The 27990-nt window shown below is 51.8% G+C and overlaps 1 protein-coding gene and 2 long non-coding RNA genes across 8 annotated transcripts; 2 read left to right on the forward strand and 1 right to left on the reverse strand.

Annotated features, from left to right (window-relative positions):
* The first annotated feature begins 909 nt into the window (after window positions 1-909).
* LOC131489104 (uncharacterized) lies at window positions 910-9154 on the forward strand. The gene is made up of 2 exons (XR_009250399.1): window positions 910-957; window positions 8572-9154. It is a non-coding gene; the product is annotated as an uncharacterized LOC131489104 (long non-coding RNA).
* PATZ1 (POZ/BTB and AT hook containing zinc finger 1) lies at window positions 8871-27990 on the reverse strand. Of its 6 annotated transcripts, none has more exons than XM_058690872.1 (5): window positions 25769-27988; window positions 24311-24374; window positions 17790-17961; window positions 11842-11979; window positions 8871-10364 (listed from the first exon to the last, which is right to left on the reverse strand). In XM_058690872.1, exons 1-5 carry the CDS (start codon window positions 27037-27039, stop codon window positions 9949-9951), a joined length of 2061 nt encoding a protein of 686 aa, XP_058546855.1. In that variant the 5' UTR covers window positions 27040-27988; the 3' UTR covers window positions 8871-9948. The 6 variants fall into 6 exon arrangements, with proteins under 6 accessions (XP_058546855.1, XP_058546854.1, XP_058546857.1 ...); XM_058690871.1 differs by having other exon boundaries at window positions 8871-10367; XM_058690875.1 differs by having other exon boundaries at window positions 10206-10367; window positions 11842-11914.
* Window positions 16198-19525, forward strand: LOC131489103 (uncharacterized). The gene is made up of 2 exons (XR_009250398.1): window positions 16198-16763; window positions 19136-19525. It is a non-coding gene; the product is annotated as an uncharacterized LOC131489103 (long non-coding RNA).

The raw sequence follows: 27990 nt of genomic DNA on the forward strand, positions 1-27990 counted from the left end.
TGTTTTAAATTTGGTGGTCAGAGAAAACAATTTTGGTGAAGTGAGGAGCAATGTCTGTGATCATCTGGAGAAAGAATATTCACGGCAGAGGAACTAGAGAGTGCAACGGCCCTGAAGCAGGAGTATGCTTCGCTTGTGGGAGGAGCAGTGAGTAGACAAAGTGGCTGGAGCTAGGTGAGTGAAGGAGAGAGCAAGGTCAGGGAAGAAACCAGCAGCCAGATCATATGGGGGCTTGTACACCTTGGCAAGGGCTTTAGGTTTTGCTTTGAGTGAGATGGAACGCCACTGAAGGGGTTTGGAACCAAAAGCAATGTGGACTGACGTAGGTTCTACAAGGCTCACTCTGGCTGCAGTATAGAGACCAATCAGAAGGAGGCAAGGGTGGAGAAGGAAAACCAACTAGAAGACAGTTGCCAGAGAGAGGTGAGTGAGGTGGCTTGGACCGATTAGTAGTGAAGGTGGGAAGAAGCTCTTGACTTGTAAATGTGGTTTAAAAGTACAGTCAGCAGAGTCTGCTGATGGGTTGGAGGTGGGGTGTGAGAGGAGGAAAGGGCCATGGCTGCCTGTAAATGTTTTGGCCTGCGTCACTGGAAGAATGGAGTTGCTCTTTATTGAGATGAGGAAGACTGAGAGAAGAGCAGATTGGGGCAGAATGGGGAGAATTCACCAGTTCTGTTTCTACCTATTGAGTGAAATACCTATTTGATTTCTTAGTGGAGGTATCCATTTCAAATGATAGTAGACATTCCAAATAATAGGCTCCCCCAAAGAATAATAATAGCTAATACCATTTACACAATGCTTTACAGTTGACAATGCTCCCACATACATTATCTTATTCTGTTTCCACATCACCCACATAAGGTAGTTTGTTTCTTTCCATTTTACAGGTAAGGAAGCTGAGACTCAGAAAGGTTCTGCACAAGAGAGGCAGTGTTTGAATGTTGCCTCACAGAGGTAGGTGGCAACCAGCAGCCAGTTAGCCTTTAAGAGTAGCAGTCAACCAACAGAGAGACCACCTCTTACCCAAGGCTCTCAGGTAGGAAGACCTAGACCTCCCTAGCCCTGTCCCCAGCCCTCTCACAAAGAAGAGCCAGCAGGAAAGTGGAGAACAGGCTGTGTCCCCTCCCCTCCCCTCAAACCACCAGAGCCATGGCCAGGTCTAGCTTCCCTGGGAGGGGCAGGGCAGAAGCTTTGAAGGGGAACTTGAGATGGACATTTCAAAAATGAATATTTTTATTTGTGTACACATTTAAAATTAATCTTGAAGACCAGAGGGAGACTATTCTAATTCCTGAAAGTAGCTGAGAATCCGTGGCATCCATCATTAAGCTACCCAGTGAAAAAAAGGGGTTTGACATGGCGTCACTGAGGGCAGCCATTGAAAAAGATCAAAAACCTTTAAGTTTATACAGGATATGACACCCAGAAAAACCAGTGGCAATTGCATTTCCTTCCAGCCTTTTTCCCATGTATCTTTTTAACATTGTTCAGATCTTACCAGCTAGGCAAGTTTGTTTTTCCGTAACCTGTTGTTTTCTCATCACTACTTAATACAAACATTTCCCCCCATGGTCTTAAACATTTTTTGTAATCATCATTTTCAAGTGGCTGTATACTAACCAGCCACTTAGGCTGCTTCCACAATTTATATACATCTTTGTGCATTAAGCTGTTGAGGGTTACCTTGCTAGATATCTCACAATGAGTAGAATTATTGGTTTAAAAGATAGAAACGTTTTTAGACTCTTGATAAATTCTAATAATTTTCCAGAAAAGTTCTTCTAGTGGCATAGGAAAATAAGAGTGAGCCTTGGAAGATCTTCTGGTTCTAAATCTCAGGCTTTTGTTTATTTACTTATTTATTTTATTTATTTATTTTTTAAATTTCTGTGCTGGTCTTCTTGTGAAATGGAGACGAGTGCATGTGTCATGATCACGAGAATCAGAACCATGACCTCAGTAAACAGCAGTGGTGCTTGTTATAATGAGAGAAGATTTGCAGAATTCCTAGGAAATTGTCTTTGTTCAGTCACCCACACTGGCCCCCACATTGGAGGACAGTCTGCCCTCACCAGTTCTTCTTCTCAATCTGATGGCTGGCAGACTTTTCCCAGCAGCTCCTACACAGTCTGAAATGACCCTTTTTTCCCTCAGTGACATGAAGGGGTTTGTCACTTTGATTGTCAGCTCCTATCTGGGCTTCAAGGGCAAATTTCCCCATGTCCTGCTTTCTCTGAGCTCCTTGCTCCTCCCACACCCATTCTACATCTTCAAGTCCTAAGGGTACCTCAAGGTCCTACTCTAACACTATCTTTTCAGACCTGGCTGGCACTTCATCCTTCTCCAAATCATCAGAGCATTTATTTCCCTTCACCTCTCACATTACATTCTCTCTTATGGTACAGACATCCATTTATGTGTATGTCCCATGTCCTACTCTGTATTCGTAAGCTCCTTGAGAATGGGAATCGAGTCTTTCTTAGTACACAGAATATCTGTTCCATGAATTAGTGGTTGCTCAGTGCCAAGTACTATTCTAGGTATTGAGAATACAGAAATGAATTATCTTTGCATGAATACCATTTGCAAAGAAACCTGGTCTCATATGGGGAGATCAATTCATAAAATTCATAAAAATATTTCTACGCAGAAGTAGAAATATGTGCAGAACAGAGAGATGGCACAGAGGGAAGCACAGTGATGGAGCCCTGGGCTCCACAGTCAGGCAGTTCAGGACCCCAGTCGGCTCCGCCAACTTCACAGCTGTGTGACATTGGTGGTTACCTTTTCTCTCTGGGTCTCAGTAAGAATAAATTAGTACCTACCCCATAGGGTTGTCAATACACATAAGGCCTCTAGTGTGGTGTGTGGCACATGGTAGTGATGTAATAAATGAAAACTGGGGTGCCTGGGTGGCTCAGTTGGTTAAGCGTCCAACTCAGGTCATGATCTCACAGTTCATGAGTTCAAACCCTGCACTGGGCTTTCAGTTGTTGGCACAGAGCCTGCTTCCGATCCTCTGTCTCCCTCTCTCTCTGCCCTTCCCCTGCTCTCTCTCTCTCTCTCACACACACACACAAAGAAAAAGAAGAAAGAAAGCTATCTCCCTTCTGGAGGGGGAGGGAAAGCTGTGTAGACGAGGGGCCACCTGAGCTGAGCTTTTGAATAAAAATTCCTCAGGTAGGCAAGAGATAAGGACTTTACAGGCAGAGGAAACTACATGAATAAGCAAATAGTTTATCAGGATCCAAAAGCCCTGCCACTCATGGAGTTTGTGCTCCTTAACATGGACACCAAAGCAGTCAACAGGCTCAAGGCATGGATTTTGACTCAGAAGAGGAGAAAATCAGGAGCGAATGCCCTTGCAGGAGGGAGAGAGATGTCAATAATCATGCAGTCTCCTTTTCAGTGTTGCTGCAGGCTTTGACCTCTGCCTGGTATGGACAGGCCACCAGATAGGGCACCAGATTTGGGGAGGGCAACAGACTTTCCCTGAAGCAGAAATAAATTATTTGCCTGTTGTGCCAATCCATAGTGATACAAAAAAGCTTTATTCAGAAGCACCTACCTCCACACTGCCTTGTCCTCCAAGGAAACTTGTTTTGTTAGGAAGAATTCTTCTCTTAGATAAATATTTGGCATTTCCTTTCACAGCAGTTTAGCAAGAGCTGCAGATCCAAACATTAATTGCTCTACCCTCCTCCTCTCCACCCCCGTGAGAACTGCTTCACAGGGTATGAAGGCACCCTCCACTCTTAGAGAGGTACAGAGGAGGGTCAGAGGTAGCCATAGGGAGGGCGGGGATCTGGCTGTGTAAGGACTAGAATTCTGGAGGCCCTGCTGCCAGGTACTCAGTGGCTAGGGATGATTATGTAAATTAGAGGAAGTCCCACCAGCCCACTTTCTCCAGGGCCCAGGATAGATTTTAGAGATGCTGCTGATAACATTAGGGTCAGTTTCAGGGTAACTTTAGGGTGAGTGCTATTGTCACTCAAATGTAAGGGAGGGCTCGACTGTGGAATTTCCTTTTGCAAGGGGCCCTCAAGAGAACTGGGAAATTCTGAATTCGCTGCCCAAGCTGGCAGCCATGACTTCATCCCTGGTGCTTCAGAGTCCAGACCTTTCAGAAAAGCCAGAAAGCAGATAGATAAGCTCCTAGAAGAACTAGGGCAGATGGTAATGGGATTCATTCACCACTCCCTCCAACTCCTTCCTTTTGCTAGCTCCCTGCCCACTCTCTTCCCTTTTTCCTTCCCCTCCTACTTCTACCCCCAAAAAGCAGACCTAAAGGAAAACAAAAGGACCGGGAAACAGGACAGGTGACCCCAGCAGACAGTTCTTGTTCTGAGCACATTAGGCCCTTCTTTGCGTGGGCTCTGAAGTTCTCGGAATGACCTTGGTTTGGCAATGTGGCATTGCACTCTGCATGGATCGATGGATTGATCCGAAGACCAAGAAATCACAAGCTCTGCGGGTCAGATAAGCTTAACTCACACAAACAAGGAGCCTGTGGTGGGCTGGGACCCCAGTCTGGGTGAAATCCAAGATTTGAAACCAGGGGAGGACCTGGAGAAACAGGCTTGGGCAGTGGTCAGCAAACTCTAGCCTCAGGGAAAGTCCAGCCTGCCACCTGTTTTTGTACAGCTTGTGAGTTATGAATGGTTTGTACCTTTTTTAATGGTTGGAGACAAATCAAAAGCAGCAGAATATTTTGTAACATGTAAAGATTGTATGAAATTCAAATTTCAGTGTCCATCAGTGAAGTTCTGTTGGAGCCCAGCCATGACCATCCATTTATGTACTGTCTGTGCCTGGCTGCTCTTACACAATGGCAGAGTTGAGTAGCTGTGACAGAAACCATATGGCCCACAAAGATGAAAATGTTTACCCTCTGGCTCTTTACAGAAAAAGTTTGCCTGCGTTCATTATTTTGAGAGCGTAGCCTGGAGAAGGAGATAGTGCAGGTAAACTAAAAGGGAGCTTTGTGTTTCCTAATGTGCTCATAATGGATCAGTCCATGTAATCCTTGCAGCAGCCTCGTGAACAGGAACTGTTTGCTATCCTTGTTTTCCACACGAGGAAGAGGAGACACACCTGCCAGAAGTCACCCAGTTAGAAAGTGGTGGCGCTGGGCTCTGCACCCAGCTGGCTATCCCCAGAGACCACTGTGAACCAGGGCACCGTGGTGAAGACCCAGGAGGGTGAGATTCAGATGCCCAGAGCCGCGGAGGGAGAGCCTCCCAGGTGGAGGGTGTTCCATGGGTGAAGGCCCGGGGCTGGCGATGAATGGTGCACACTGAAAATGTAAGAAGCAGAGTGGGGAGCTCCAGTTGGATGGGACAGCTGGGGTCAAGCCATGACACTTCCGGTGCAGGGTAGTCGTGAAGAAACAGTCTGGGCCTACATTCAGGTTCTCAGTGTACCTCTTAAAGCTGTGTGTTTGGGGCAAGTTGCTTAACTGTAAAAATAGTGTCTTTGGGCAGCTGTAAGGACAGACTGAAGCAATGTGTGTGAGGTGTTTAGAAGGGCACCTGACACTCAGTAAACACAACATGTGCTGTTATTATTGAGGTTATTGTTGTCAGAAACTGGATGTGTTGAAGGTTGGCATAAACAAAGGCCTGATACATGAAAAATGAAAGCACAAGTGGGGACTTGTGCTTGGGGCATATCAAGTAAAAAATGTGGGATAGGAGCCAGGGAAATACATACGAGGCAAGTTGCTGTGGAGAGTTAGTTTTGGGGATCCCCCCAAGGCTCTAGAGGGACAAAGGAACAGAGAGAGTCAGGGAAGGGCTTAAAGTTCACTGTCACCCATCAGGAGCCTGGCTTTGTGCCCAGCACCTAGTATACATTATTAGTCCTCACTACAACCCTCCCAAGTCAGTCCTGACACCCCCCATTTTACAGATAAGGAAGCCAAGGCTTGGAGAATTGCCAGAATTATAAGTGTCTCAGAAAGTATGTCCTGAGACTAGCCATAGCCCAAATGCAACAGGCCTCCAGGTCCTACTTTTGGCTATCAGTAAACAGATTTCTCAGTAGCCCTATGTACCAGAGGTTCCTTGGTGCCACAGGGCTTCCCTCGCCTATGCCAGTGGCAGAGATGGGTGATCACTGCTGTGGGGAAGTGAGGCCAAGTCTTTGCCCAGGCCATCAGGCAGTGGCTGGACAGGCTTCTGGTGCGGCAGCTCTGCCTGGAACAAGTGACTTGGGAGTCGGGTGCAAGTCACCTGAGAGGGTTACTTAAGCATGAAGAGTGCTTACCCAATAGGGTCTCTGGGCACTCTTTCCAGCACTAACCCTGGCTTCCTCCGTGGCTTTTTCGTGCTGCACTGTGCAAGCCCTTGTCCCGGGGCCCTGACAGAGTAAGGGCCTGCTCTGTGCTGAGCACGGTAGTGGACATTTACATGTGTGTAAAGGTACTGTCGCTGGAGCTTGGGAATGAAAGTTCTGGAGTCAGAGGTCAGAACTGAGTTTGTATGCTGGTTCTGACACTATGTGACCTGGGGCAGGGGTGGGTGGGATGCCTCTACCTCTCTGAGCCTGTTTGCTGGCCTGCAGGAGGAGGATGGTAATGGAACCAACTTTACAGGTTGTGCTGAGAATTAAGCACAGAAAATGTTAGCTCATGATGGTCTCCCCTACTCTTCATGCCTGTTTATCTGATGAGGAAATTGAGGCTCAAAGATTGCCCAGGGTTGACAGCAAGCAGATGGTGGATCTGTACAGCCAAAGCTCAGGTTTTTTGTTTTTTGTTTTTTTTTAATGTTTATTCATTTATTTTTGAGAAAGAGAAAAAGTAGGGGAGGGACAGAGAGAAAGGGAGAGAATCCCAAGGACGTGGGGCTCGAACTCAAGAACCGTTGAGATCATGACCTGAGCCTAAATCAAGAGTCAGATGCTTGGGGGCGCCTGGGTGGCTCAGTCGGTTAGGCGTCCGACTTCGGCTCAGGTCACGATCTCGCGGTCTGTGAGTTCGAGCCCCGCATCGGGCTCTGTGCTGACTGCTCAGAGCCTGGAGCCTGTTTCAGATTCTGTGTCTCCCTCTCTCTCTGACCCTCCCCCGTTCATGCTCTGTCTCTCTCTGTCTCAAAAATAAATAAACGTTAAAAAAAAAAAAAAAAAAAAGAGTCAGATGCTTGACCGACTGAGCCACCCAGGCGTCCCCAAAGCTCAGGCTCTTTACCCTTAACCATGGCAAAGTAATTCCACCTTTACGCACCCATGTTCTGCACAGCTTTCCTCCCTCTGGCCTGAAGGGCACAGGTGTACAGAGGAGATGCAGAGGTTGGGAGGCAGGCAAGGGTACCTCCTCTTGCTGCTCAGGCCTCCAGATGAGTAGTGCTTTGGAAGAAGCAGCCTGCTTGCTTTGTCGTTCCCCTCCTGCCATGCACAGATACTGCTTCCTAACTGGTCCCTCCCTGTCCATGGATATGTAGGGGTTTTGCAGTGGGGGTGGGGGGTTTGGGGGAACAGGGCCAATGATGTCTTCAGCTCAGGCCAGATTCTCTGCCTTGACACCTGGAGGGTGCCACCAGCTGGCAGATCTTGTGGTCACAAGGCCACATGAACAGGGCCTCAGCATTTCAAAGTTGCCCTTTCCTCTGATACTGACACCAAATGGCCCAAGCCTCCATCCCACACACTCCACAGAACCCAGCAACTTACCCAAGATTTCATGTAGATGGCTTAGAGGTTTTTTAAAAAATCCAGCTCAGAGCCTTTGCCTTTAAACCAGAGCATCGTAATTAATATTAATGTGGGTCTAAATAATTTTGTGCTTTGTTTATTCCTCCTGGTCTATGTTTATTTTTCTCTCCTTTATCATTTTTTTTCTACTTGTTTGGAGGTTAAATGCTGTTTCTTTTAGTTTAGGGGTTTCCCTCTTTCTCGAGGTTTCTCAAGATGCCCAGGCTGATTTAAATCTGCCATACCCTCTCACTAAAATTCTTGCTCCCATTAATTCTTCACTCTGCTCACTTCTTGCCTCTTGTTTGCTGTTGTCTTTCCCCCTTCTTTTTTTAAAATTAATTTATTTATTTTGTGAGAGAGAACACAAACAGGGGAGGGTCAGAGAGAGAGAGAATTCCAAGCAGGCTCCACACTGTCAGCACAGAGCCCGATGTGGGGCTCGAACCCACAAATTGCGAGATCATGACCTGAGCCAAAACCAAGAGTCCATGCTTAACTGACTGAGCCACCCCGGTGCCCCTCCCCCTTGTCTTGATACATTCACCACAAAGGGTGCAACAACCTTTTACCTAACCCTGTAGGTAACATAGGGTTGGGGGGTGTTTCATGTTGCTGAACTTCTTAGAGCCCTTTGGCCATGAACCCTCTCCCTGCCCATGTCCCTTCTTAGGTCCTAGCTAGTCATTATGTTGGGTCCCCTTTAACTCCAGGTCTTCTCTCCCAGAGCTCCACCCCCAGGCCCTCACCATCCTGGACCAACCTACCTACCCTCCCACTGTTACTATCCCTACCTTGCCCAGTTTTTCTCCCTGGACGTCTTGTTACCTGAACTCATGGTTAGCTCTGCTTATTTGTTAACTGTCTCTTTCCCAGTAAGTTCCACAAGGGTGTCCTGCTCACCACCATGCCCCCAGGGTCTGAGGCTGGGCCTAGCACACAGCAGTACAGACAACAAGGAGTGAGTATCTGTTGAACAAATGGGTGAATGCCGGCAGCAGAGCCCTCAGTGGGAACATCCACCTATCAATCCCAGTGCAGCTGCAGCTGGTGCAATGAGGAGGAAGAGAGGTCTCCTGAGATCCCACCTCTCCCCCAGGTGCCCACCCTTTGCATCCCAAAGACCCCCACCCCCACCCTTAGCTGAAAAAATGGACTCAGGGGAGCAGGCAGAGTAACGTACTAATGTTTTTAATACAGTCTGATCAGATCAATTCACAGCACCAGGTCACCCTGGGCCTGCTCACACGTGACACAGCCGAGGTACACAACAATGTCCCCACCTGCCAGCTCTCCTGCCTTCCTGGCTACCAACAACACTGAAACCCGCTACTTCCCTGACCAGACTGGCATTTTTAAAATTTTGCATAAAACTATTTCTTCCATAGACTTCAAACAATCAACTAGCCAAGTTAATTATGGTACATCTAAACAAAGTTTAATACTAACCCTAACGTGTGACTGCGGTTTACAAAGAGCTCTGTATCACCTGGGATAGCTTTCAGTAGCAATTCACTACAACTGGTCCTAAAAAATAACAATAATAATAATAATTAGAGAATTAAAACCCAACAGCAAGTTGAATGGTTAAAATCACATAAGAACTGGAATTTGGGGTGGGGGTGTCCTCAATAGCCCAGCTTGTCCTAGTAGCGAAATGCTAGCCTCTAGGTAGGGCTCAGAAAGGTCTGAGGCCCTCCAAGTCAAGGGTCAAGCTCAGGGGCTCTCAGAGGGCCCTCACCCCATGGTCCTTGGGATGCTGTAGGCTTCCAGCTTTCTTGAAAATAGTTGGGCATCAGCACTGTGTAAGTGGGTGGAGACCCTGATGTGGTTTCTCTTAAGGGATATGAGAAGGGGGAGGGGACCCAAATCACTGAGTTCCCTGAATGCCGTCACGTGTGGGTTTGGGATTGGGATCACTAAGAATTGAGCACCAGGAATTCCAGCTTCCACCCATTAGAGAAACCGGGACTGGTGTGGCCTTGGAGGCCTATGTAGTGTTTTCTGCCCTTGTCCCATACCAGGTCTTGCAGATATTTCTGCAGAGTATCAGATGAGAATCTATTTCTAAAGACCACTGAAGGGATGGGTGGTGGAGAAGGAGAGGGTGGGGTGACAGGGTGGGGGGAAGGGGGAGTTAAAAACGAATAAAAATCTCTCAGCTACAGAACCCAAAGACATTACTTCCCTCCGCATTCACAGCATTTCTCAGCGGTCCCCAGTGGCCATTTCCGTGGGGACACAGCATCTGCCTCACTTCCCCTCAGGCCCCATGGGCTGCTGGTCAACCTCGGGATCTACTAAAGATGATGCAAACGCTGACTGAACAATCTGAAACCCAAAGGACTCGAGGAGAGACATGTTCTGCTGGGGAGAAAAAGGTGAGCCGAGGGCAGGGCCCAGGTCCCCCAGGGGGCCCCCAAGCGCCCGGACATGCACCTTCTGGATGTGTTTGTTCAAGTAGGACTTGGAGCGGAAGAAGCTCCCGCATTCAGGGCAGGGGTACTTCTTCTCTCCGTCAGACTCCATTTTGTTTTTGGGGACTGCCATGTCGCAGGAGAAGGAGCCATTGGTGTTCTGTTTCTCAGGCGTCTTCAGGTCACTGGCGTCCGAGAGGTCACCGTAGGAGTCAGAGCTCTCAATCGGATCCTGATGTGAGCATTTCTGGCCTTCTAGGAGAAAACAAAACACACAGGAGAGATGAGGCCAGGCTTTGGAGATGCCCCCTCCTGGAGGGGTCGGGAAAGGCCAGCTCATAGGCCTGTGGAAGGCAGCGGATGGCCAGCCACTGCCCTGAAAGAACCCACGGAGGTTCAGCTGGTCAGTCTGGGAGCCTGGTGTGCCTATGGGCGTGAGACAGCAGGGCCCTGGGGCTGCCAGCCTCCCTCGCCGCGGACTCTTCATGCAGGTGCACGTGTATCGCTCACCACCATCTCAGCCTGCTTCAAGGAAGAGGGTACGGAGAAGGGGCCTCCACTGCTTCCACCCAGAACAACTCAAAGACCCCCAGTTCCTAGGCACTTTGCTGGCTGCCCCTGGGGGTAAGATGGCTGTTCTGATGATGCTGAACAGGTATATCAATGGCCTCACCTCCACACCAGACTAGCTGCACCCTAGCAAGGCAGAACCAAATCCGTGAGGTCCTCAACCCGGCAGACCCCACTGATGGCTGAGACAGAAGCCAATCCTTTTCCCAATGCTGCAAACACAAGCCCTGCCCTTATTGCCTTCCTTCTGCCAAAACCCATCCAGGGCCCAGCGGCCAAAGCATAGAGATTAAAAAGTAACTTTGAACAACTCGGTCAGCTGACTGTCCCCACACAGGGCTCAGGACAAGCTGGGCCTCAAGACAATCCTCATTGCTCTGCCTTGCCCTGCCCACACTGCAGTCCACCAATCAGAAGCTTCCTGCCTGGGTTCAGAGAGCCATGCCGGGAAGGGAGGTCTGTGATGGGAGCGTGGAGCATGCCATCTCTGCCATCTCTGCCGTCTGCCAAGCCCCTGGCATCATCCCCAAGGCAACAACTAGAAATACCACAGAACAACCTGAATCAACACGTGAAGGTGGGCCCTAGGGAGCTCTCTGCAGACCAACTCCAAGTCAGAGGCAGTCACATATCTCATTTATCGCCATGCATTTCACAAACGCAGCCAGAGGCCCGCCAGAAAGGGCCACTCACAGCAACCAGTCACCCCTATCAAGGAGGAAGCCAGCCCTTGGCTCCCCCTTGCCCACAGGGTCAAAGAAAAAGAAAGCATTCAGCCGCAGCTCCACACCATCCTTAAAGGGCCACAGGCAATGGACAGGCCCAGAGTGACTCATCATGCAGGACTTGCTTCCAGCCTTGGGCCCGGGGCATCCCTGCAGGGCTCCAGACAGTGGGGGCTGGCCAGGAGCAAGGGAGGAAGGCTGGGGAAGAGGAGGCGGGGGCTGGATCTTGGCAGTGCCCTAAAAGCCTCACTCACTGCCCTGGAGTGAGATACCCACTTGTGACTTTTGTCCTGGAGGCCACTGCCACTCAGATCTCAGAGCCTCCTTGAGGCGGCCAGCAAGCCGGCAGCCTTCCCGCCTCCCCACGCCCGGCCCAGCGCCCCCACAACACAGTCTGCGCAGAGAAGCAAAGTGCAGAGCAAGGGGTCGCTTGCCTTTGTTGCCATAGGTCCTGGCGCAGTGGAACGCTGCTCCCCCATTCGGGATGGGCTCCTGGTGCCTGGAGACCTGGGGAAGGGGAACACCGTGGTGGGTTTTAACATGGACCTTTAAGTAGGAGGCAGAGGAGAAACCTAAACAAGACAAAAGGAGATGAGATCCCGCGGCCAGCACAGAGGTACCTCTCTGCTTCCCCCACGCCTCTCCTCTGGCCGCTTTGGCTAGCATTCCCAGGTCAGCTGCACCTAGAAGGGGCCCCCTTGTTGGTTCAAAAACGGTTGCAACCACAGGAGCCACCTGGCTCAGGACGGGTGGCACTGTCCTTGAATCGGCTTCTCTGCAGAGCCCACTCTGCAAGGCTGAGGTGTAGGACCCAGGCTGGCTGCCTGGAGGGATGGCCTGAGATCCTGCTCCTGCCAGGGCCAGAGGCCAAATGCCCCTCGGCTTGCTTGGTGCCTCAGTAATGAGCGGTTGGAGAAGATGTCCCACAGCCCCAGGTCAGCTGCAGAGACCCTGGCTAGAAATGTAGTCAGAAAAGCAATGAGGCTCAATGGCAGCCACAGGACTCCAGCCAGCAGAACGCCTGCTTAACACTTGTAAAGGCAAACTGCACAACAAACCAGATGGAGGCAAGATGAAATCCCAAAGGAATGCCTCCAGGAGTCCCCTTCCTTCTATCTAGCAGGACATGTTCTATTTTGCTAACTTTCTCACTTTCCAAATAACTGGATTTAGTAATTCTTCAGACCTTCTGAGGAACAACAAAAATAGCAAGTTATGTTAAAGAGGCTCAGTCAGCTCTTATTCATGGTCATCTTTTTGGTTTGGGTTTGGAGCATCCATCAGGTTCACTTAAGGAAGAAAAAGAGATAATCTTTGCTTTCATTTTGGAGGAGGGGCAATCCAGCCATCTTGAAAACTGCAGCAGCCCAACCCAGATGTTCTGGTCAGTTCGAGGCATACGATAGCTCACGCTGGGAAGTGTAGATCTTGGGCCAACTTCCACACCAGCCACAAGTCTGAGGACATGAAACCAGGTGGGTCAGTCAAAGGAAATTGACTTGGGTTTTGCAGGAAGTTGTGTCATCAAACTCCACAGTGGTCAAGGATCAGGACGTGCTTTCAGCAGGAACCGAAGCATTTTAGCATAAGGTCCACCTGGTGTCTAGTGCCCTTTAATCTACTCCAGATCTGGTTGACACATTCTCAAGTGCTTTTATTCCCCTTTAAAATTACAGTTATAGGATAACAGTGGGATCCACTCTGAACATGTCAGAGGCTGCAGGGTACTGTGTAATGTCTGCACAAGTCTGATTTGGCATGGCCTTTCAAATGCTGCTGGAACAGTTTATTAGGTTCACTTTTAGCAAGTGATAATGGTGTGCCAGGGCCCAGCACGTTGCATGCTTTATTCTATAGAATTCCACCAGTCACCCTATGAGCTGGGAATTATGAGTATACCTATTTCATAGATGAAAAAACAAGAGGGTTGGTAAGGTTAAGTGACTTGTGGTCACATGTACAGCTACTAGATGGCAGAGCCTGGACTCCAACCCCAGGACCATGTGCTACCGTGTGGTCCTTAACCACTGAGAAGACTCTTTAGTAGGCCCTGGCCGCAGAAACATCCCTTGGATTTTGGTGGTAGGTTTCATTTATCACCATTTACCCTTATGTATTTCCGCCATATTGGTGGGTTAGAATGGAAGCAGCCAGTAGACAGGAGCTAACCTGTGAAAATCTTTAACACACACTCCCCTGACAGTAGCAGTTGGTGGTTTCGGAGGAAAGGGGCACTGAGTGACTTTTCCTTTCTTTCCTGATACAGCTACTCTATAGACCCCTGGTCCAGTTTCTGGAGTCCTGCCCTGCCTAGTAGAGCCAAGTTATCCTGTGCTGTGACCAAGTAGTCTGCCTGGGGCCAACCACGGGGGACAGACTGGCTTAAGAGGGTCCCATATAAACATTCTTATGAGGGAGGCTGCAGTCAGGAATGAGTAGACAAGGCTAACAGGAAAGAGGACCTTAGCCCTGCCCCCTGGGATTGGTACTGTGGCCCCTGGCAACCAGCATAAGATATCAGGCCTTTCCAAGAACATCACAACTCCATTTTAGAAGGGATTTGTTTTGTTTTCGATTTTTAATTCCCGTGGAGCCTCGGAAGTGGTGTGAAGCCCTCTCCATGGTATAGCAGAGCAGGTCCACTGAGATTAAAGGGGACGGGAAAGGAGGAAAGGAGCACTGGGAATTATTATATTTACTCCTTGTGGAAAGAACTACACCAGGGGAACACAGCAAATGCTCAATGAAAATCTGCTGTGTTTTCCTGAAAAACAGTCTGAGAAACACATGGCTAGGTCCTCTTAACTTTACCCCAGCTGCAGACTGTACTATCTATAGCAAAACCACATGGCAGGGTAGTAGGAGTGGATCCACAGCTGCCATTTAAAGCCCAGAATTTAAACACAGAGCAACTCAGCAGCCAAGTGTTGGGATAAAACGGAAGCTGAGTTTCGGAGAACACATCTTTGAAGCCAGAAACGTTTACTGGGAATTCTGAACTCACCTGCCCATTCACCACTGATTAACCAAGAACCAGAGAGGCAGTTTGATCCAGGCACCAGAATGATGTCAAGACAGTGAGCACACACACATGTGACTTCACTACAACCAACAAGCTAGCCTCCCCCGCACTCCAGAGATGAAGAGTTCACAGCCAAAGACTGCTGCTCCTCCACGGCATTTTCTTGCTTGGTGCGCTGCAATTTGCACTCCAGAAGCAATCTCCTTTCACAAATTCCACTTACACAGAGGGGTCAGGGACTGCTTTCTTCTTGTCCAAACCCTGCTGGGACCATGCCCAACAGAGCTGTGCTGGAGGGAGGCACTAAGTAGGTTTGCATCAGCTCAGTCCAGGGGAATGGCAGGCTGGCTGTGTCCATTACTGGCACCGGTGACAACTTGCGTGCTCACCTCTGACTGGGGAGAAGGCTTCCTCCCCTTTAAGCAATGATGTTGGAGTTCAAATGCTGTCTCTGTCAAAGGCAGGTTTCCAATAAGCTATCCCTCTTTCTCATACCAGTACGTGTGCATATATACAAAGACCTTGCTACAGAAACTTTTTAAAAGGAAGAAAATCATGGTGAATCTACCAGGTCCTTCTCTCCTTCCCACTATTCAGCTCAACTCATTTCCTCAATTTGAAAATGAAGAAACAAGCTTTTTCTAGCATCAAAACTCCTTCCACTGCAAATAATCTTCCTCTACAGATGGTATGACCCACATCCTGGTATGTCTCTAGGACAAAGACAATGTCATCTATCTCAAATGTGGGGCTAGAGCAGCCAGGTTGCCTGCCTCCCTTCTTTCTCATTCTTCATGGGCAAGAGTCATTTGTGTGGCAAAGACTGGAGGATCTATAGGTAGTTAAGTTGACTGCCTGAGATTGAAGGGTGTCAGAGGGTACCTGATCCAACCTCGACCATCTGACCATCTGGCTGACATCAGCCTTTGCTTGAACCCTTGTGGACATAAGCACATTCATTTATTTGTGCTCCTCTTCCTATATCACAGCCTTGGTGGTGGGCAGGGAGAAGAATGACCCAGAGTTTTCTGCATTCTGATTCCAGGTCTCGATGTCTTTGGTATCCTTATCCTCTTCCTGGACAAACTACGTTCCTCTTCCTTTTTCTTTTTATTTCTTCAGGAGTCGTCTCCTTCTATTTCTGCCAATGAATGAGTCTTGAGATAGAATCCCGCTCCTTCACTTCTTATAAAGACCAAAATTGTTTTCTCTTCCTCCTGTATGCCTAGGAGGGTGGGACCAAAGTCCTCTTCGTCTTGTTGGAGGGATGGGGCTTCCCATTCTGACTCTGAGACCCAGAGCTGTTTAGCCTATGATCCAGATCTAGTCTTGGCTTTTCTGAGCAAAGGTGGGCTCTGCTTTGACTCTTCCAGCTCCCCCAGTCCAGTCACGTGGTCTGTGGCTGCTGCCCAAGTCCTGATGTACGCCAGTTGTTGGCTTTGCCACATCAGCCGTCTCCTAACTGGGTCGACTTTCCCTGCTGTTCCCTGCTGCTCTCAGCTCTTCTTTCCTCCTGAGCTGGGCCCCCAGGGGCCATGGCCCTGGGTCTCCCGTTCAGTTCTTGCCCGACTCGGCAATCTGAGCTAGGCTCTGAGTTTCATCATTAACATCCTTCTCTGCTCTCACTGTTTTCCAGCCTCTGGTCTCTGACCTCAGTTCTCAGATGGAGAACCTCAGGCTTGAAAACTTGACCAAACGCCTGCTGACGGCATGTTGCAGGTTTAGTTATTTGTAAGGAGCCGGTCGGGGGACAGGGGAATTCTGTCAGAAAGCCAGGTTAGGATGAAGCAAGATAAGAAACCAGCTTTTTCTAGAGCTGGGGCAGCCACAGTAAAGATGGTCAGCCACAGCCTGATAACTCCCTGCACGCACAACCCCATTGCCCACCCCCCAGGGGAAGCTCCTGCCAGAAAGGGTTCAACTGACGTGTCAGAAAGTAGGACAGACGCTTAAGCAACTTTTATTTCCACCTCCCCACTTTCACAGCAGATTTCCTGGTGGTACAAACATCTATATCCAGTGGCCTTCAAGGCAAACCCCAGGTGTGCAATCCCAGGGAGGGACCCAGCTCCAGGGCACCAAGAACACCCAGCTACTCAGCAGTCTCCCTCCACCAATGACCTCAGGGCATATGGAGATAGCAGAAGCACCCAAAGATCCCAGCCAAGGACTGCAGGGGTGCCTGGTCCAAACCAGAGTGTCAGTGAGCTGTGTCTTTCCTAACACTGTTACAAAGCGCAAGGATGGGACTTCCCAAGGATGCAGGTCCTTGTGGGGAGTTCAGAGATCTTTCACCTACCTTGTCTCCTGGGATCATCACAACAACCCTAAGAGGTAGGCAAGGCAGGGTGTTCTTAACCCCATTTAAGTGATGAAAAAACAGGCTCAGAAAGGGGAAGGGAGAGCTCAAAGTCACAGAGTAGGGCAAGGTAGGAGGGGCGTGGACTAAACCCTCAGTCCAACTCCAGTACTCAATCCACTAAGCCATACCCAAGACTTCCAGAGGCATTGGGACAAGAGAGTCCCAGGAGAAAGGACTTCCCAGCAAGGTCCCCACCTGGCCAAAGCAAGCACACCGTGCAGAAGAATCTTCATGCCCACCACAGACGGCTGCCCCAACCTTCGGCACAGATACGGCGCAAGCCTCCTCCACTGACACTGTGCTTGCATGACACAAACCTTAGCCCTCCAACCACCAACAAGCCCTGGCAGAAGCTCAGGGGCAGGCCAGACTTCATCCAACACAACACTGGGGCCACAGAACCAGACTCCACCTAGGCCCACCTCGGCCTCAAGCACACTGTCCTGCTCAGAGCACCGTCTATGTTCCTGTCTCATCCAGGCCACAGTCACCTGGGTTTGGGCTCTTTCCTGACCATTTGTGTTAGAAACTTTCTGCCCCTTGTCCATCTCCAGACTCAACCTCCTTCCTTGGTTGCTGAATTTCACATGCCAGTGAAATCAGCCAGTCAAAGCTCTCAAGCAGGACCCTCTTTTTCCCCCACTTCTTGGGGCTTAATGACTCTCCCACCAACCTCAGTAGTTCAGTGGTGTCTACGAAATGTATCCATCCTGCCATCTGCCCAGCACATGTGTTATGAGCCCAGACTTGGAAACAGTACTCTCTCCTTCCGTTCCCACTTGCTCATCTCCTGGGAACTCCTATCCCAAGCACCCCAAGTCTGGGAAGGAAGAGGTGGCAAATAGCCGCCTGGGCAACGAAGGTGTTTATCGTTCAGTGGGAAGGGAGGGCCAGCCGTGCAAGGAGTGGAGTCTGAGGCAAGGTGATCAGGACACCCCTGGCCTCCCACACAAGCTCAGGCCCATCCCCTGGAAATGAGGAAACAGCAGGGAGATTACCTCGATTACAAATACTGCAGAAGTTGCTGGGCCCCTCACTGTGCTTCTTCAGGTGGTCTGCCATGTACGCTGCCCGCAAGTACTTCCCACACACCTGACAAGGCACCTTGTCTTCATGACAAGCCAGGTGGGAGCGCAGACGGTCTCGAGTGGCAAAAGAAGCATTGCAGGTCTGAGGGCAGAAAGGAAAACGAGATGAGGTGAAAACTAGCATCACATTCCTGACTTCCCACCAAGCACACCAGGAAACAAAAACTGTTTCTGGCCAACACATAGACTCCCTGTAATAAAGAGAGCTTTACATGTGGCTCATGCTTTCTCCCCAGAATGGCAAGTAAGCTGCTCTTATTTTCCATGATGCCTCCTCATGAGACACCTGAGTTGGAATTATTGGTTCCAGATGGCTACCACAACATGTCCAGAGCCTGGTACATTAAGTTCCACACTCCTTTACAGAATAAAGAAAGATGAGGCATTTGTTCATTCTTAAACATGAAGAACTGACTTTAGTTGCACTGACTATAAGTGAATTTACAGCAGTAAACTGGCATGTGAACAGACCAGTCTTCCTGTTCTCCATCCTGAGTTTTCTCTACTTGCTTTATGCAAAGAATTCAATTTATCCACTTTATTCAAACATGACATTAGTCTTGGCCATGGGGAAATGGAAAGGAAAGGCAGGACAAAGCACAGAGATTACTCCTTATAATACTCTTGCGGGCTTGTATTGAGAAAGCAGCCCATAAAATGATAGTCGATTCTGCTAACGTGAGAATTGAGCAGAGAGAAGGAAGGCTGCATGATTCAGAAGTATTTGTGGGACATGAAGCTGGGGAAAAGCTGGTAATGACAAGAATGATACCACCCCACATTGATAGAGCATGCATTCTGTGCCAGGCAGGCACCACGATTAGCCTTTCCAAGACACTGATCTCCTGCAATCCAGCCTTACAGCAGCCCTCCAAAGCAGGCCATGTTATCACCCTCCAAGGGAGGATGGCCATAGAAAGCTGTGGTGTGAGCACCAACTCCTAGCAAGACCCTGAGCGGATGACCCAGAAGCTGACGGTCAGCACCAGCATCCTGGGAGGCAGCCCCAGGTCCCCAGGCATTTCCTGTACCCGAGGGTCTGACTCAGTCTCAGTCCCTGACCTCTCCCCACCAAGAGCCCTTCCTCATATGGGGCTCACCCAGTTACCCCAGCCTTGGAGGTCACAGAATGTCAGGGAAGTCCTTGGGAGAGTCATAGTCTGGCGACTTTCAAGCTGTTTTGGTTCCATGGAGATGTTTTAGAGGTTCATGTCAAGTCTGACTCCTTTTCTGTGTGTGTGTGTTTACTATTTTAGAACCCCAAGAGAAAGCAACATTCACCTTTAAGTGCATTACAGAGTGACAATTAACCCACTGAAGACCCGCCACCCCATTAACTCTCTAGAGTGGAGCTGCTCCTGCCGTCTCTGTTTAACAGAAGCATAGCCTGAGATCCCGAGACCTCAAGGTAAATGTCTGAACCCCATCACCTCAGGTACAAACGTTTATCTCCTTACTGTGTAATCAAAGGAAGACACCAATGTATTCGATATTGTGGAGGCTAAAGACACCTCTGTTCCTACTCCTGTCCCAAATGTCTGTGCACATCAGGACAGGCCTTACCATTCTCGGTCATTAGCTTTTAAGTAAATGTTAACACATTTGAACAGAACACCTTATGTTAATGAGATACCACCTGTAACTGTTTTATGCCTTGAGTTTATTCATTTGACAAATGAGGAAGCTGAGTGTGGAGAGCGATTTGCCTGAAGCACAGGACTCTACTACTAGAGAAAACAGCAGTCAAAACACTGCCACTGCCAGGCCAGTCCCCTACCCGTCCTTTCTTCCCAGCTTCCCTGAGGTATCCCTCCCTTCCCCACTTTACAGCTGGCCAGACAGAGGCCCTGAGGGGATATAGGACTGCTGGAACAGGAACTAGCCCCTGAGCCTGTGCCCCTCCCATTTCCAGACTTGGCACCCATAGCTTCTGGAGAGTGAAAGGTACTGATATTTTCTAACGCAGTGTGTGGGGTGGCCAGGACTCCCCTGAAAGGGAGAGGTGACAGAATTTGTGCAGACAAACTCGAGCACTCAGGTGACTCAGAAAGCATGATGGGTGCTTGGTCTCAAGGCCATAAGTGGGCCCCACCTCAGGGACCTCATGATCCAATCGTAGGTGACAGTGGGGGGAACATTCCATCTTCCACCCAGCCCACCAGCCTATAAACCAGAAGGGGCTGCCAAAAACACCCCCAGGGGAGAGGGGTGCACCTGCCTTTTTATCTGGGGATAGAGCCAGCTTTGCCAACCAGTGACTTGAGGACCGGCTCCCCAACAACGAGAGGCAGTGTGGTCTACGCCTCAGAACTCAAAGGAACCAAAGATGGACCAGGTGTAAGAAAGTGCGGTGAAAGACACATTCAGAATTCCATCTTCCGCGGTCCCTGGGAAAAGCGCCACTAGAGAGATGTGAAAGCGATGCCTTGTTTCTCTTGCCAACCTCCTTTCGGGGTCTGTCCTTTAAAGCATTGCTTGTCACACTATGCTACCTAAAGATAATGGACAGCCAAACCTCAATTATCCACAAGTAGATTATCCATTTGAGGGATTAGCTAGGCAAAATTAAAATCCCAGACCAAGTAGATTTTCCCCGCCCCCCTCCTCCATTGATTATCTCTCAAGGAATGAAAGCTAACTTTGGCCTGAGCAAACATAATTAGGAATAGAAATCTGCTGCTGGGGGGGGGGGGGGGGGAGCACAAACACAACAAAAACTTTCACTGTATTACAAAGCCAAGCTGAAGTGATTGTTGGCTTCTCTGTGCCAGAATTGAACCTTCATGGTTCAAGTCTCCAAGGTTTTCGGGGGGAATTGTCAAAGTGTACAAGCCTGAGTCTAGGCCTGCCCGAAGTTCAGACAACACACAACATAAAGAGTCTGGGCACAGGACACAAAAGAGTGGCCAAAGGGGAGACAGATCCCAAAGAAAAGGACACCTAGAATCTCTATACTGGGGCCACTCAGGAGAAAGACATTTCCCATCCTAGAGACAGGGAGAAGACAGAGGGTCCCTGATGGGACAAGAGCGAGCCAGCATAGCATGCTCTGATCACCACTGATGTTTGGAATGGCCGCACCTTGCCCACGGCCCTGTGCATAGGCAGCCTATTGTTAGGAGCACACCTGCCAGGTCCTGGCCCAGCCACCCTGAGCTTGGGCCACCTCTGGTCATCACCACTCAACAGTGAGTCCTAGTCATGCTCCCTTCACTCCCCCGACAGTTTCTCCCCATCCCAGAATTCCTAAAGCTTTTCTTCCCAGGGGTTGAGCAGCTCAGGAATGGGGCCCAAATGGTATCAGGGACACTTAGTGCACATCCAACCTTTGGTGGCCTTTGAAGTCTGGCAGCCTGGGGGTAGGGATGGAGGCATGGTCTTAAGCAGTCTTTTTTATAGCCCTGGAAAAGTCTAAGGGCAATAAATGGAGGCCTAGTGCCATTGTCCTCACTGGCCCCCTTCTTGGGGGTGCCAGCTCCCTTGTTCCCACTTCAATTCATTCCTTCTCTAATGAGCTATCCTCCAGCCCAAACCACCCCAACTTGCCCCTGAGAAGTGGGGCCACTGGAAGCAATGGGAGAGGTTTTGAGTTGCTCTGGTCTCTCGGCTTCAGGCCAAACTCCACATGGAGATAATGCCACAGCCCCACTGCACCATTAAGCCAGCAATGCCTGAGGCATCTGAGCCAGTTAAGAGAGATTTGTGTGTCACTGCCAAGCCTGAGGCTTCATGCCCCAACATTCAAATGGCCTTTTCACACAAGCTGTGGCATCAGTTTCTGTAACTGGCCCCTTTTGTCATCTATGGCTTCAGGAGAGGTGGAGAGGTATACCCCGCGCCCAGCTCTTGCCCAGGGAACCAACTCCCAGAGAGCCCATCTCTTCACCTCTGACGCTTTCAGAATACACACGATGCAAAACAGATGCCCCTGCTGTTAAACCAAGTCCGGGCACAGCAGCTGGCCGGCCCAGAGCATGAAAGCCACCATGTCTTCACCTGCTGGGTCACCATGAGGGGCATTCTGGTTAAGGGGCTGGAGGTGGGGCCAGCGGGTCTGTAAGAGTGTGTGTTGGAGGGGCAGGGCAGGAGCGGGCTTGTACGTACACCAAGGGACAATGATGTCAGTGTTATGACAGAGACCAAGGACAAAACACACAAAGCCTCAAATGTTAGAATGAAAACTTTTATCATCACTCCTGTTATCCCCGCGGAGGCTGCGGGGGCTAAAGGGCACACCACTGGGATCTGAGGGGGGAGGTGTCTATATATGCTTTCTCAGCCCCCAAAGCCATATACTGGGGTGACCCAATATAAAGCTACTGGTTAGTCTAGTTCCTGAGCAAACCTGCTAGTAAACCTCAAAAACACAAAAGTCTAACTCACTAGCCAGAAATGAAAGCAGGACCTGTGTGAGTGGGAAGGGAAGAGGGCAGCACGAGTTGACCCACTTGGAATTGGTCCATTCTCCTCTGGAGGGGGATTCACCCCTAGAGTAGGGGAGAGGGGCAGCCAAGCCCCATTCTAGAAACCCCACACCTTAGGGGAGGCCATTGTAGGGGAAGGGAAGCACCTAAACCAGTGACTTAGTTATTGGGAAAGCACCAGACTCTAAAATCACCCCAGCAAGGACAGGCAGGCACTCAGCAGTGCCATCTGTTAAAGGGGGAGAAAAAGGCAAGAGAACCCAGAAAGAAACCTGGAGGCTATGAGGGGGATCCAGAAAGGAGCTCCTTACTACCCCTGGGGTCCCTGAGCTGGGAAAGACTCCAAATTACACAAGGAGGAGCTGGGCATCATGGGCAGGAATCATTGTGCTGGGCTCTCCGAAAAGCAGGGGTCTCAGAGCAACCGCCATTCCCGTTCCCCTCCAGAGAAAACCCTCTCTGGGGAGGCCGAGGCTAGCCTACAGGCCACTGAGTAAAGGCCCGGCTGCCCTCTGAGGCAGTCCAGCCCTGCCTCAGATATCCTGGCGGGGCTGGGCAGAAGAGAGTGCTGCTGGAGTGTGCTGGGCCCAGGTTTTCAAGGGCTGGGAATGATTTTTTTAGAGAAAGGGAAAAGGCGGTGTCAGGAACCGAATGGGACGACCTCCACAAAGCAGGCTGGGCAAAGTCCCATGATGGCAGGTCGCTAGGAAGAGATTCCAGGGGCGGCAGGCCGCTGCTGCTCCCAACCCACACCTGGAAAAAGGGCAGAGAGTGCAGGTTACCCCCCCAGGCCACCGGGCACGCCCCCACTGCCCTCTGGGCTCCTCCTACTCTGCCAGGCTGCTCAGCACACTACCTGGGAGAGTCAGAATGTGCTCCGTGATTAGAGAATCAGAGACAGAGAGAAGGCAGCGAGGCACAGACGGATCCCAGCATGCCAACCCTGCGTCCTTGTCCTTGGGGGAGGCTACCTGGCTGGCTGTGAACACCGACCACACCTGGCCCCTGGGGGCTCACTGCCCTACCTACAGTACATCCATTCCTCCCTGCAGGTCCCCCTGAACCCTCCCCTCCCTCCTTGCCACCAACAGGATAAGAGAAACAGGTTATCCTACCAGAGGCTGTAAAACAAGCACCCACCACTCTGTCTCCCCCTCAGATGGCAGGAACTTGGCACAGGAGGGGAGATAGCCAAGAAGACACAGGCATTTTCCATCCACACAGGAATGCTCAGTGGCCAGGAGAGGAAATTCCATTTTCTGGTCACACAGGGCCCCCAGATATTGTTGAAGCAGACAAACCAAGGGTAAGAATCTTGCCCAGCCTTCCCTACCTACTGTTACACAAAGAGCTCACAAGGAGGAAACCACCCTCCTCTCTAAGTCCTCAGAAGCCCTAGCTGATGGCACATGTGGTTCAGAATGAGTTAAACAGGTGCCAGCACTCAGAGAATGAGACCATCCACTCTCATCCTCCTTCGCTGTCATTCTTACTGCCACCCCTTGTGCCCTAAGCTCAGGGGACCCAGAAGGTCAGGGTGCCTGGCAGATAACGGGTAAGAGCTGTTAGCTGAATCACCAGGAGCTCCTTACAAACCCTGCCCTCTCCATGGTAGCCCCTGCAAACTGCTGGGAACCAGAAGCAGGCCCAATGGGGAGCCAGTGTCCCCAGGATGATACTTGCACAATGTGACCCACCATCCAAGGAGCTGGCAAATACCAGGAGAGGAAAGCCAAGCAAAAGAGCGAAGACAGAGGCAGGGTGGGAACCAGGACCCAGCAACCAGGAAGGAGGGGATATTAGCAGTTGGGGGGGGGGGGAGAGGGGGCCAGGGAGAAGAACAAAGGATGAAAGCAGATGGAGGGTGGGGAGGGACAGAGGGGGAGGTGTGCAAAGCAGTGGTGGTCAGTCAGCCAGCCCAGCATACGCATCAGCTGGCTTGTGGCTGGGCTGTGAGAAACAGCAGCATTCTCTTTCAGCCCATCTCTGCCCTGGCCCGACCCCTACCTGACACTTGTGAGGCCGCTCAGAAGTGTGCACCTGCTTGATATGTCCATTCAAGTGATCAGGCCTGGAAAAGAGAACCAAGACGAGACTTTAAAACAAGACCTCAAAAGACAGGGCTACAAACTTGGCCAGACCCCCCCGCCCCCTGCACACACCCCGTTGGAGAGGACTCTCTCTTCCCCATCCTAGCGTGACAAAGACAAAGTCACCACCCAGCTCCACAGGCCCAGGGCCTCTCTGCCCCGGTTTTCTCTAAAGGGGGAAGGGAAGTGAGTGTCTCTGACCTTGCCTACCCCCCCACACCCCCCCACCACCAGAAGCTCAAATGATTTCGAAGACCCGAGGACGTGGCTTTAGAATGGGACAAGGCCTGCCTTACTGAGGCCTTTCTGGGAGGGGGTATGTGTGATTCATTGTCCAGACTAAAGCCCCTTAGAAACTCAGTATTCCCCTCCCCCAGCCTCTCCTACCAGGACAGCCAATGAATGCCACCCGGATGGAATTCAGTCCCCAGAGGCCAAGGGATAGAGCCTTAAGTCCCCAGCTGGGCTGGTAAACCAGATGCCCGCTGGAGCAGGTGGGCAGGGGCTGCCTGACCGGTAAGACTGGTTTCTGGTTGGGGCCCCTCCAAGGGAGTTCTCCTTCTGTAGGTTCACACAGACACAAGTCCTAAGTATCCAGGCAAGTTAAAACCGGCCTTTTATTCTGAATATTCTCTTAAGATGAAAAACAAAATAGCCCTCTGCTCCCAGACAAGTCCTTAGTTTCCTATCAGGCTCACTAAAAAGTGAATCTAAAAGGACATCTTGACCCCCTCCTCTCTGTCCTGAAAACATAAAGATGATCTGTGGGTTCAGTTAGGCTCTGGAGCTACCAGATCAGAGGAGATCAAAGATTTTGGTGCTAGGAGACTCTGGGTGCAGAACTCTGTGCCCCATGATCCCAGGAGGCTGAGAAGGGCGAAGCTTGAGTGTGCCCATCCAGGATCGCTAGTGCTCTGTTGGGGGAGGGATTTGGTGGCAGGGAGCATAAGAGTCCCAGATGCACTTGTTTCAGCCCCTCCCTGGGCAGCCATTGAAGCAGGGAAAGTCGGTGGAGGAAAAGCCTCCCGCCCCCAGAGGGGGCCCCACGCCTGGTGCCGGAAACACAAAGGGAGCCTGGGGAGAAGAATGGTGAGGCCCAGTGGCTGTGGCCAGAGGAATCCAGCCCCTTCCCACAAGGCCCAAAGGAAGACAGACAGTAGGACACGCCTAGTGCCAGAGAACTTCCCTGAGGGAAGAGAAAGCAGCTCCCGACCACAAAACTAGGGCCATTAAAATACTCTCTGCTGTCTCCAAATCTGATGTGGCCCTAGAGGGTCAAGTGACTCCCATCAATCCCACACCCCCTGATCTTAGCAAGAAACTATCCCATGAGCCAGAAACAGGGCAGGTCATGAGGAGGGACGCTATTCCTCACCTGGAGAAGCCTTTCCCACAGCTCTGGCAGATGTAGGGCTTGCCCACCGACCCATCGTGGGACCGCACATGGTAGGACATACGATCTTTTCTCTTGAACCGCAGCCCACACACTGGACAGGAATAGGGCTTCTCCCCCGAGTGGGAAAGCTTGTGCCGATTGAGATGGTACACGTCTCGGAAGATCTTGCCGCAGATCTCACATGCCACCTGCTTCCTGGTCCGGCTCCTCTTTCGGGGGCCATCGGGGTCCTCAGAGATGGGTAGCCCATTCTCACCCAGCCTCGGAGGAGGAAGGTCGATATAGCCCAGCTGGAGGCTGGTGACACCATGCTGGGCCTCATGCTGCCGGAGCCGGTTGGCATCAGTGAACACCTTCCCACACAGGCCACATGGAAGGATGCCTGCCTCCCTCAGGCCCCCTGGGGACCCAAACATTGAGTCCAGCAAGTTGGCCTTCCTTGGGCGGCCCCGGCCTCGCTTGCCAGTCAGGGGAGGGGCACTGGATGCCACATTGGGGAATGGGGAAGTCAGCAGTTGGGGGGACAGGGGTCCAGCCACCATGGGCAAGCGGTCCACCCCAGGTAACACAGGCAGAGAGGCTTGGCTGGCAATGGCTGCACCAGCAGCCCGGGCTGCCTCCTCCTCGGGCTGCATGCTACCTGCGATGCCATTGCTGTTGGCTGCCAAGGCTGCCCCATTGGTCATGTCCAAAGGGAAGCCCAAGTCCGAGGTCCCAGGGGGCCGAAAGAGCATGATGTCTGCCCGGGCAGGGGGCACCAGGATCTGCACATTAGACTGTTTGATGACTTCCTGGCAGATCTCAATGACCGACCTCATCAGTAGGAACTTGGCAGCCGTCATGAGCTCGGGGAAGCTCTCCAGGCGAACCACGATGCGGGAAGTGTAGGCGAAGTCCAGGATGTCCCCAAACACCTTGGAGCTGATGGTGTGCATCTCCAGCTCCCGGCTGCCCCCAGCCCCGCCGCCTGGAGCCGCCGCTGCGCCCCCCACATCAGCGGGACCCCCGTCTGCAGCTCCGCCGTCGCCCAACTGGGCGCTGAACACCGACTCAAAGTACTCGCTGCAGGCGGCCAGCACGGCGCGGTGCGCTGGGAAGCTCTCGTCGCCCACCCGCAGGAGCACGTCGCAGAAGCGCCCGCCGTTTTTGCGCTGCTGGTTGAGGTTGTGCAGCATCTCCGTGCTGTGCCTGCTCACCTGGTAGGTGTAGCAGCCCGATGGGCCGCAGGAAGCATCGTTCACCCGCTCCATGGCCGCCGCCCCCTCCCCACAAACCCGGCCGCGGCACTTGCCCGCCCCCCTCCCTTCCCCTAGGCAGTAAGAAACGGGGCGCAGTCGACGTATCTACACTCCCCACACGTGCCGGCCCCGGGCTCTGTAGTCTCGCAGGTGCCCCGAGCACACACGCCCCCTGCCCGGATCGTACTGTCTAGACGGCAGGCCGCACCACCTCCCACATAGCTGCCCCCACCGATTGCGCGCTCCTCTCTCCCTTCCGCCCGCCCGCCTCCCTTCTTGGTCTACCTCCGGGGGGGTACGCGAGCAAAGAGGTGCGCCCCTCCTGCCAACGCGCCTGCCACCTCCCCTCCCGCCCGCCAGGCGGCGCCGGCGCGCAGCCAAAATGGGCGCGCGCGCGCGGGGAGGAGGCGGAGGGGTCTGCCGCGCAGGCGTGCGCGCGCGCGCCGCGGCTTTTCCCGGGCCCGCTGGGGGCGCGCGCTGCGTCCCCTGCAAAGCGCGAGCCGGGGCGGGGGCGCCGGAGCGGAGGAAACAAAAGGCGAAGGCGGCGGCGGCGGGGCGCGCACAGGGGCGGCAGCGCGGGCTTGGTCCCGGAGCCTGGCGGGCGGTAGCAACGGCGAACGCTGGAGCGAGCCGGCGGCGGCGGCGTCAGGATGGGCCCTTCCCCGGGCCGGGCGAAGGCGGCGGCGGAGCGGCGGCGCTGCGGCCCCGGCCTCCGTGTGTTCGGAGCGGAGGAAAGATGGCAGCGGCTGCACTTCCTCTTGCACTTTCACCCCTGGGGGGAGGAGAAGGAGGGGGCGATACCAACAACACCCCCCCTCTCGCTTGCAGGGAGGAAAAAAAAAGAAACGGCGAGCTCGGCGTGGGGGGCCCCCGGCGCCCCCGGCCCTGCACGTGCGCACCCGGATCTCTGGCCCGGGCCGCCCTGCGCTGCAAACTTTCCACTTTCTTTGTGCCGAGCGCCCC

The sequence above is a fragment of the Neofelis nebulosa genome, chromosome 11 (assembly GCF_028018385.1).
Source record: "Neofelis nebulosa isolate mNeoNeb1 chromosome 11, mNeoNeb1.pri, whole genome shotgun sequence".
Classification (NCBI taxonomy): domain Eukaryota; kingdom Metazoa; phylum Chordata; class Mammalia; order Carnivora; family Felidae; genus Neofelis; species Neofelis nebulosa.

Bases quoted from the DNA above. Each gene is read 5' to 3' on its own strand.
- PATZ1 (XM_058690871.1), bottom strand. From the start codon at position 27,039: ATGGAGCGGGTGAACGATGCTTCCTGCGGCCCATCGGGCTGCTACACC. The intron at 24,375-25,768 runs GTGAGGAATAGC...TCTCTTTTCCAG, and splicing joins TGTGGGAAAGGCTTCTCCAG to GCCTGATCACTTGAATGGAC. The intron at 17,962-24,310 runs GTAGGGGTCGGG...TTCTGCCCTCAG, and splicing joins AGCGGCCTCACAAGTGTCAG to ACCTGCAATGCTTCTTTTGC.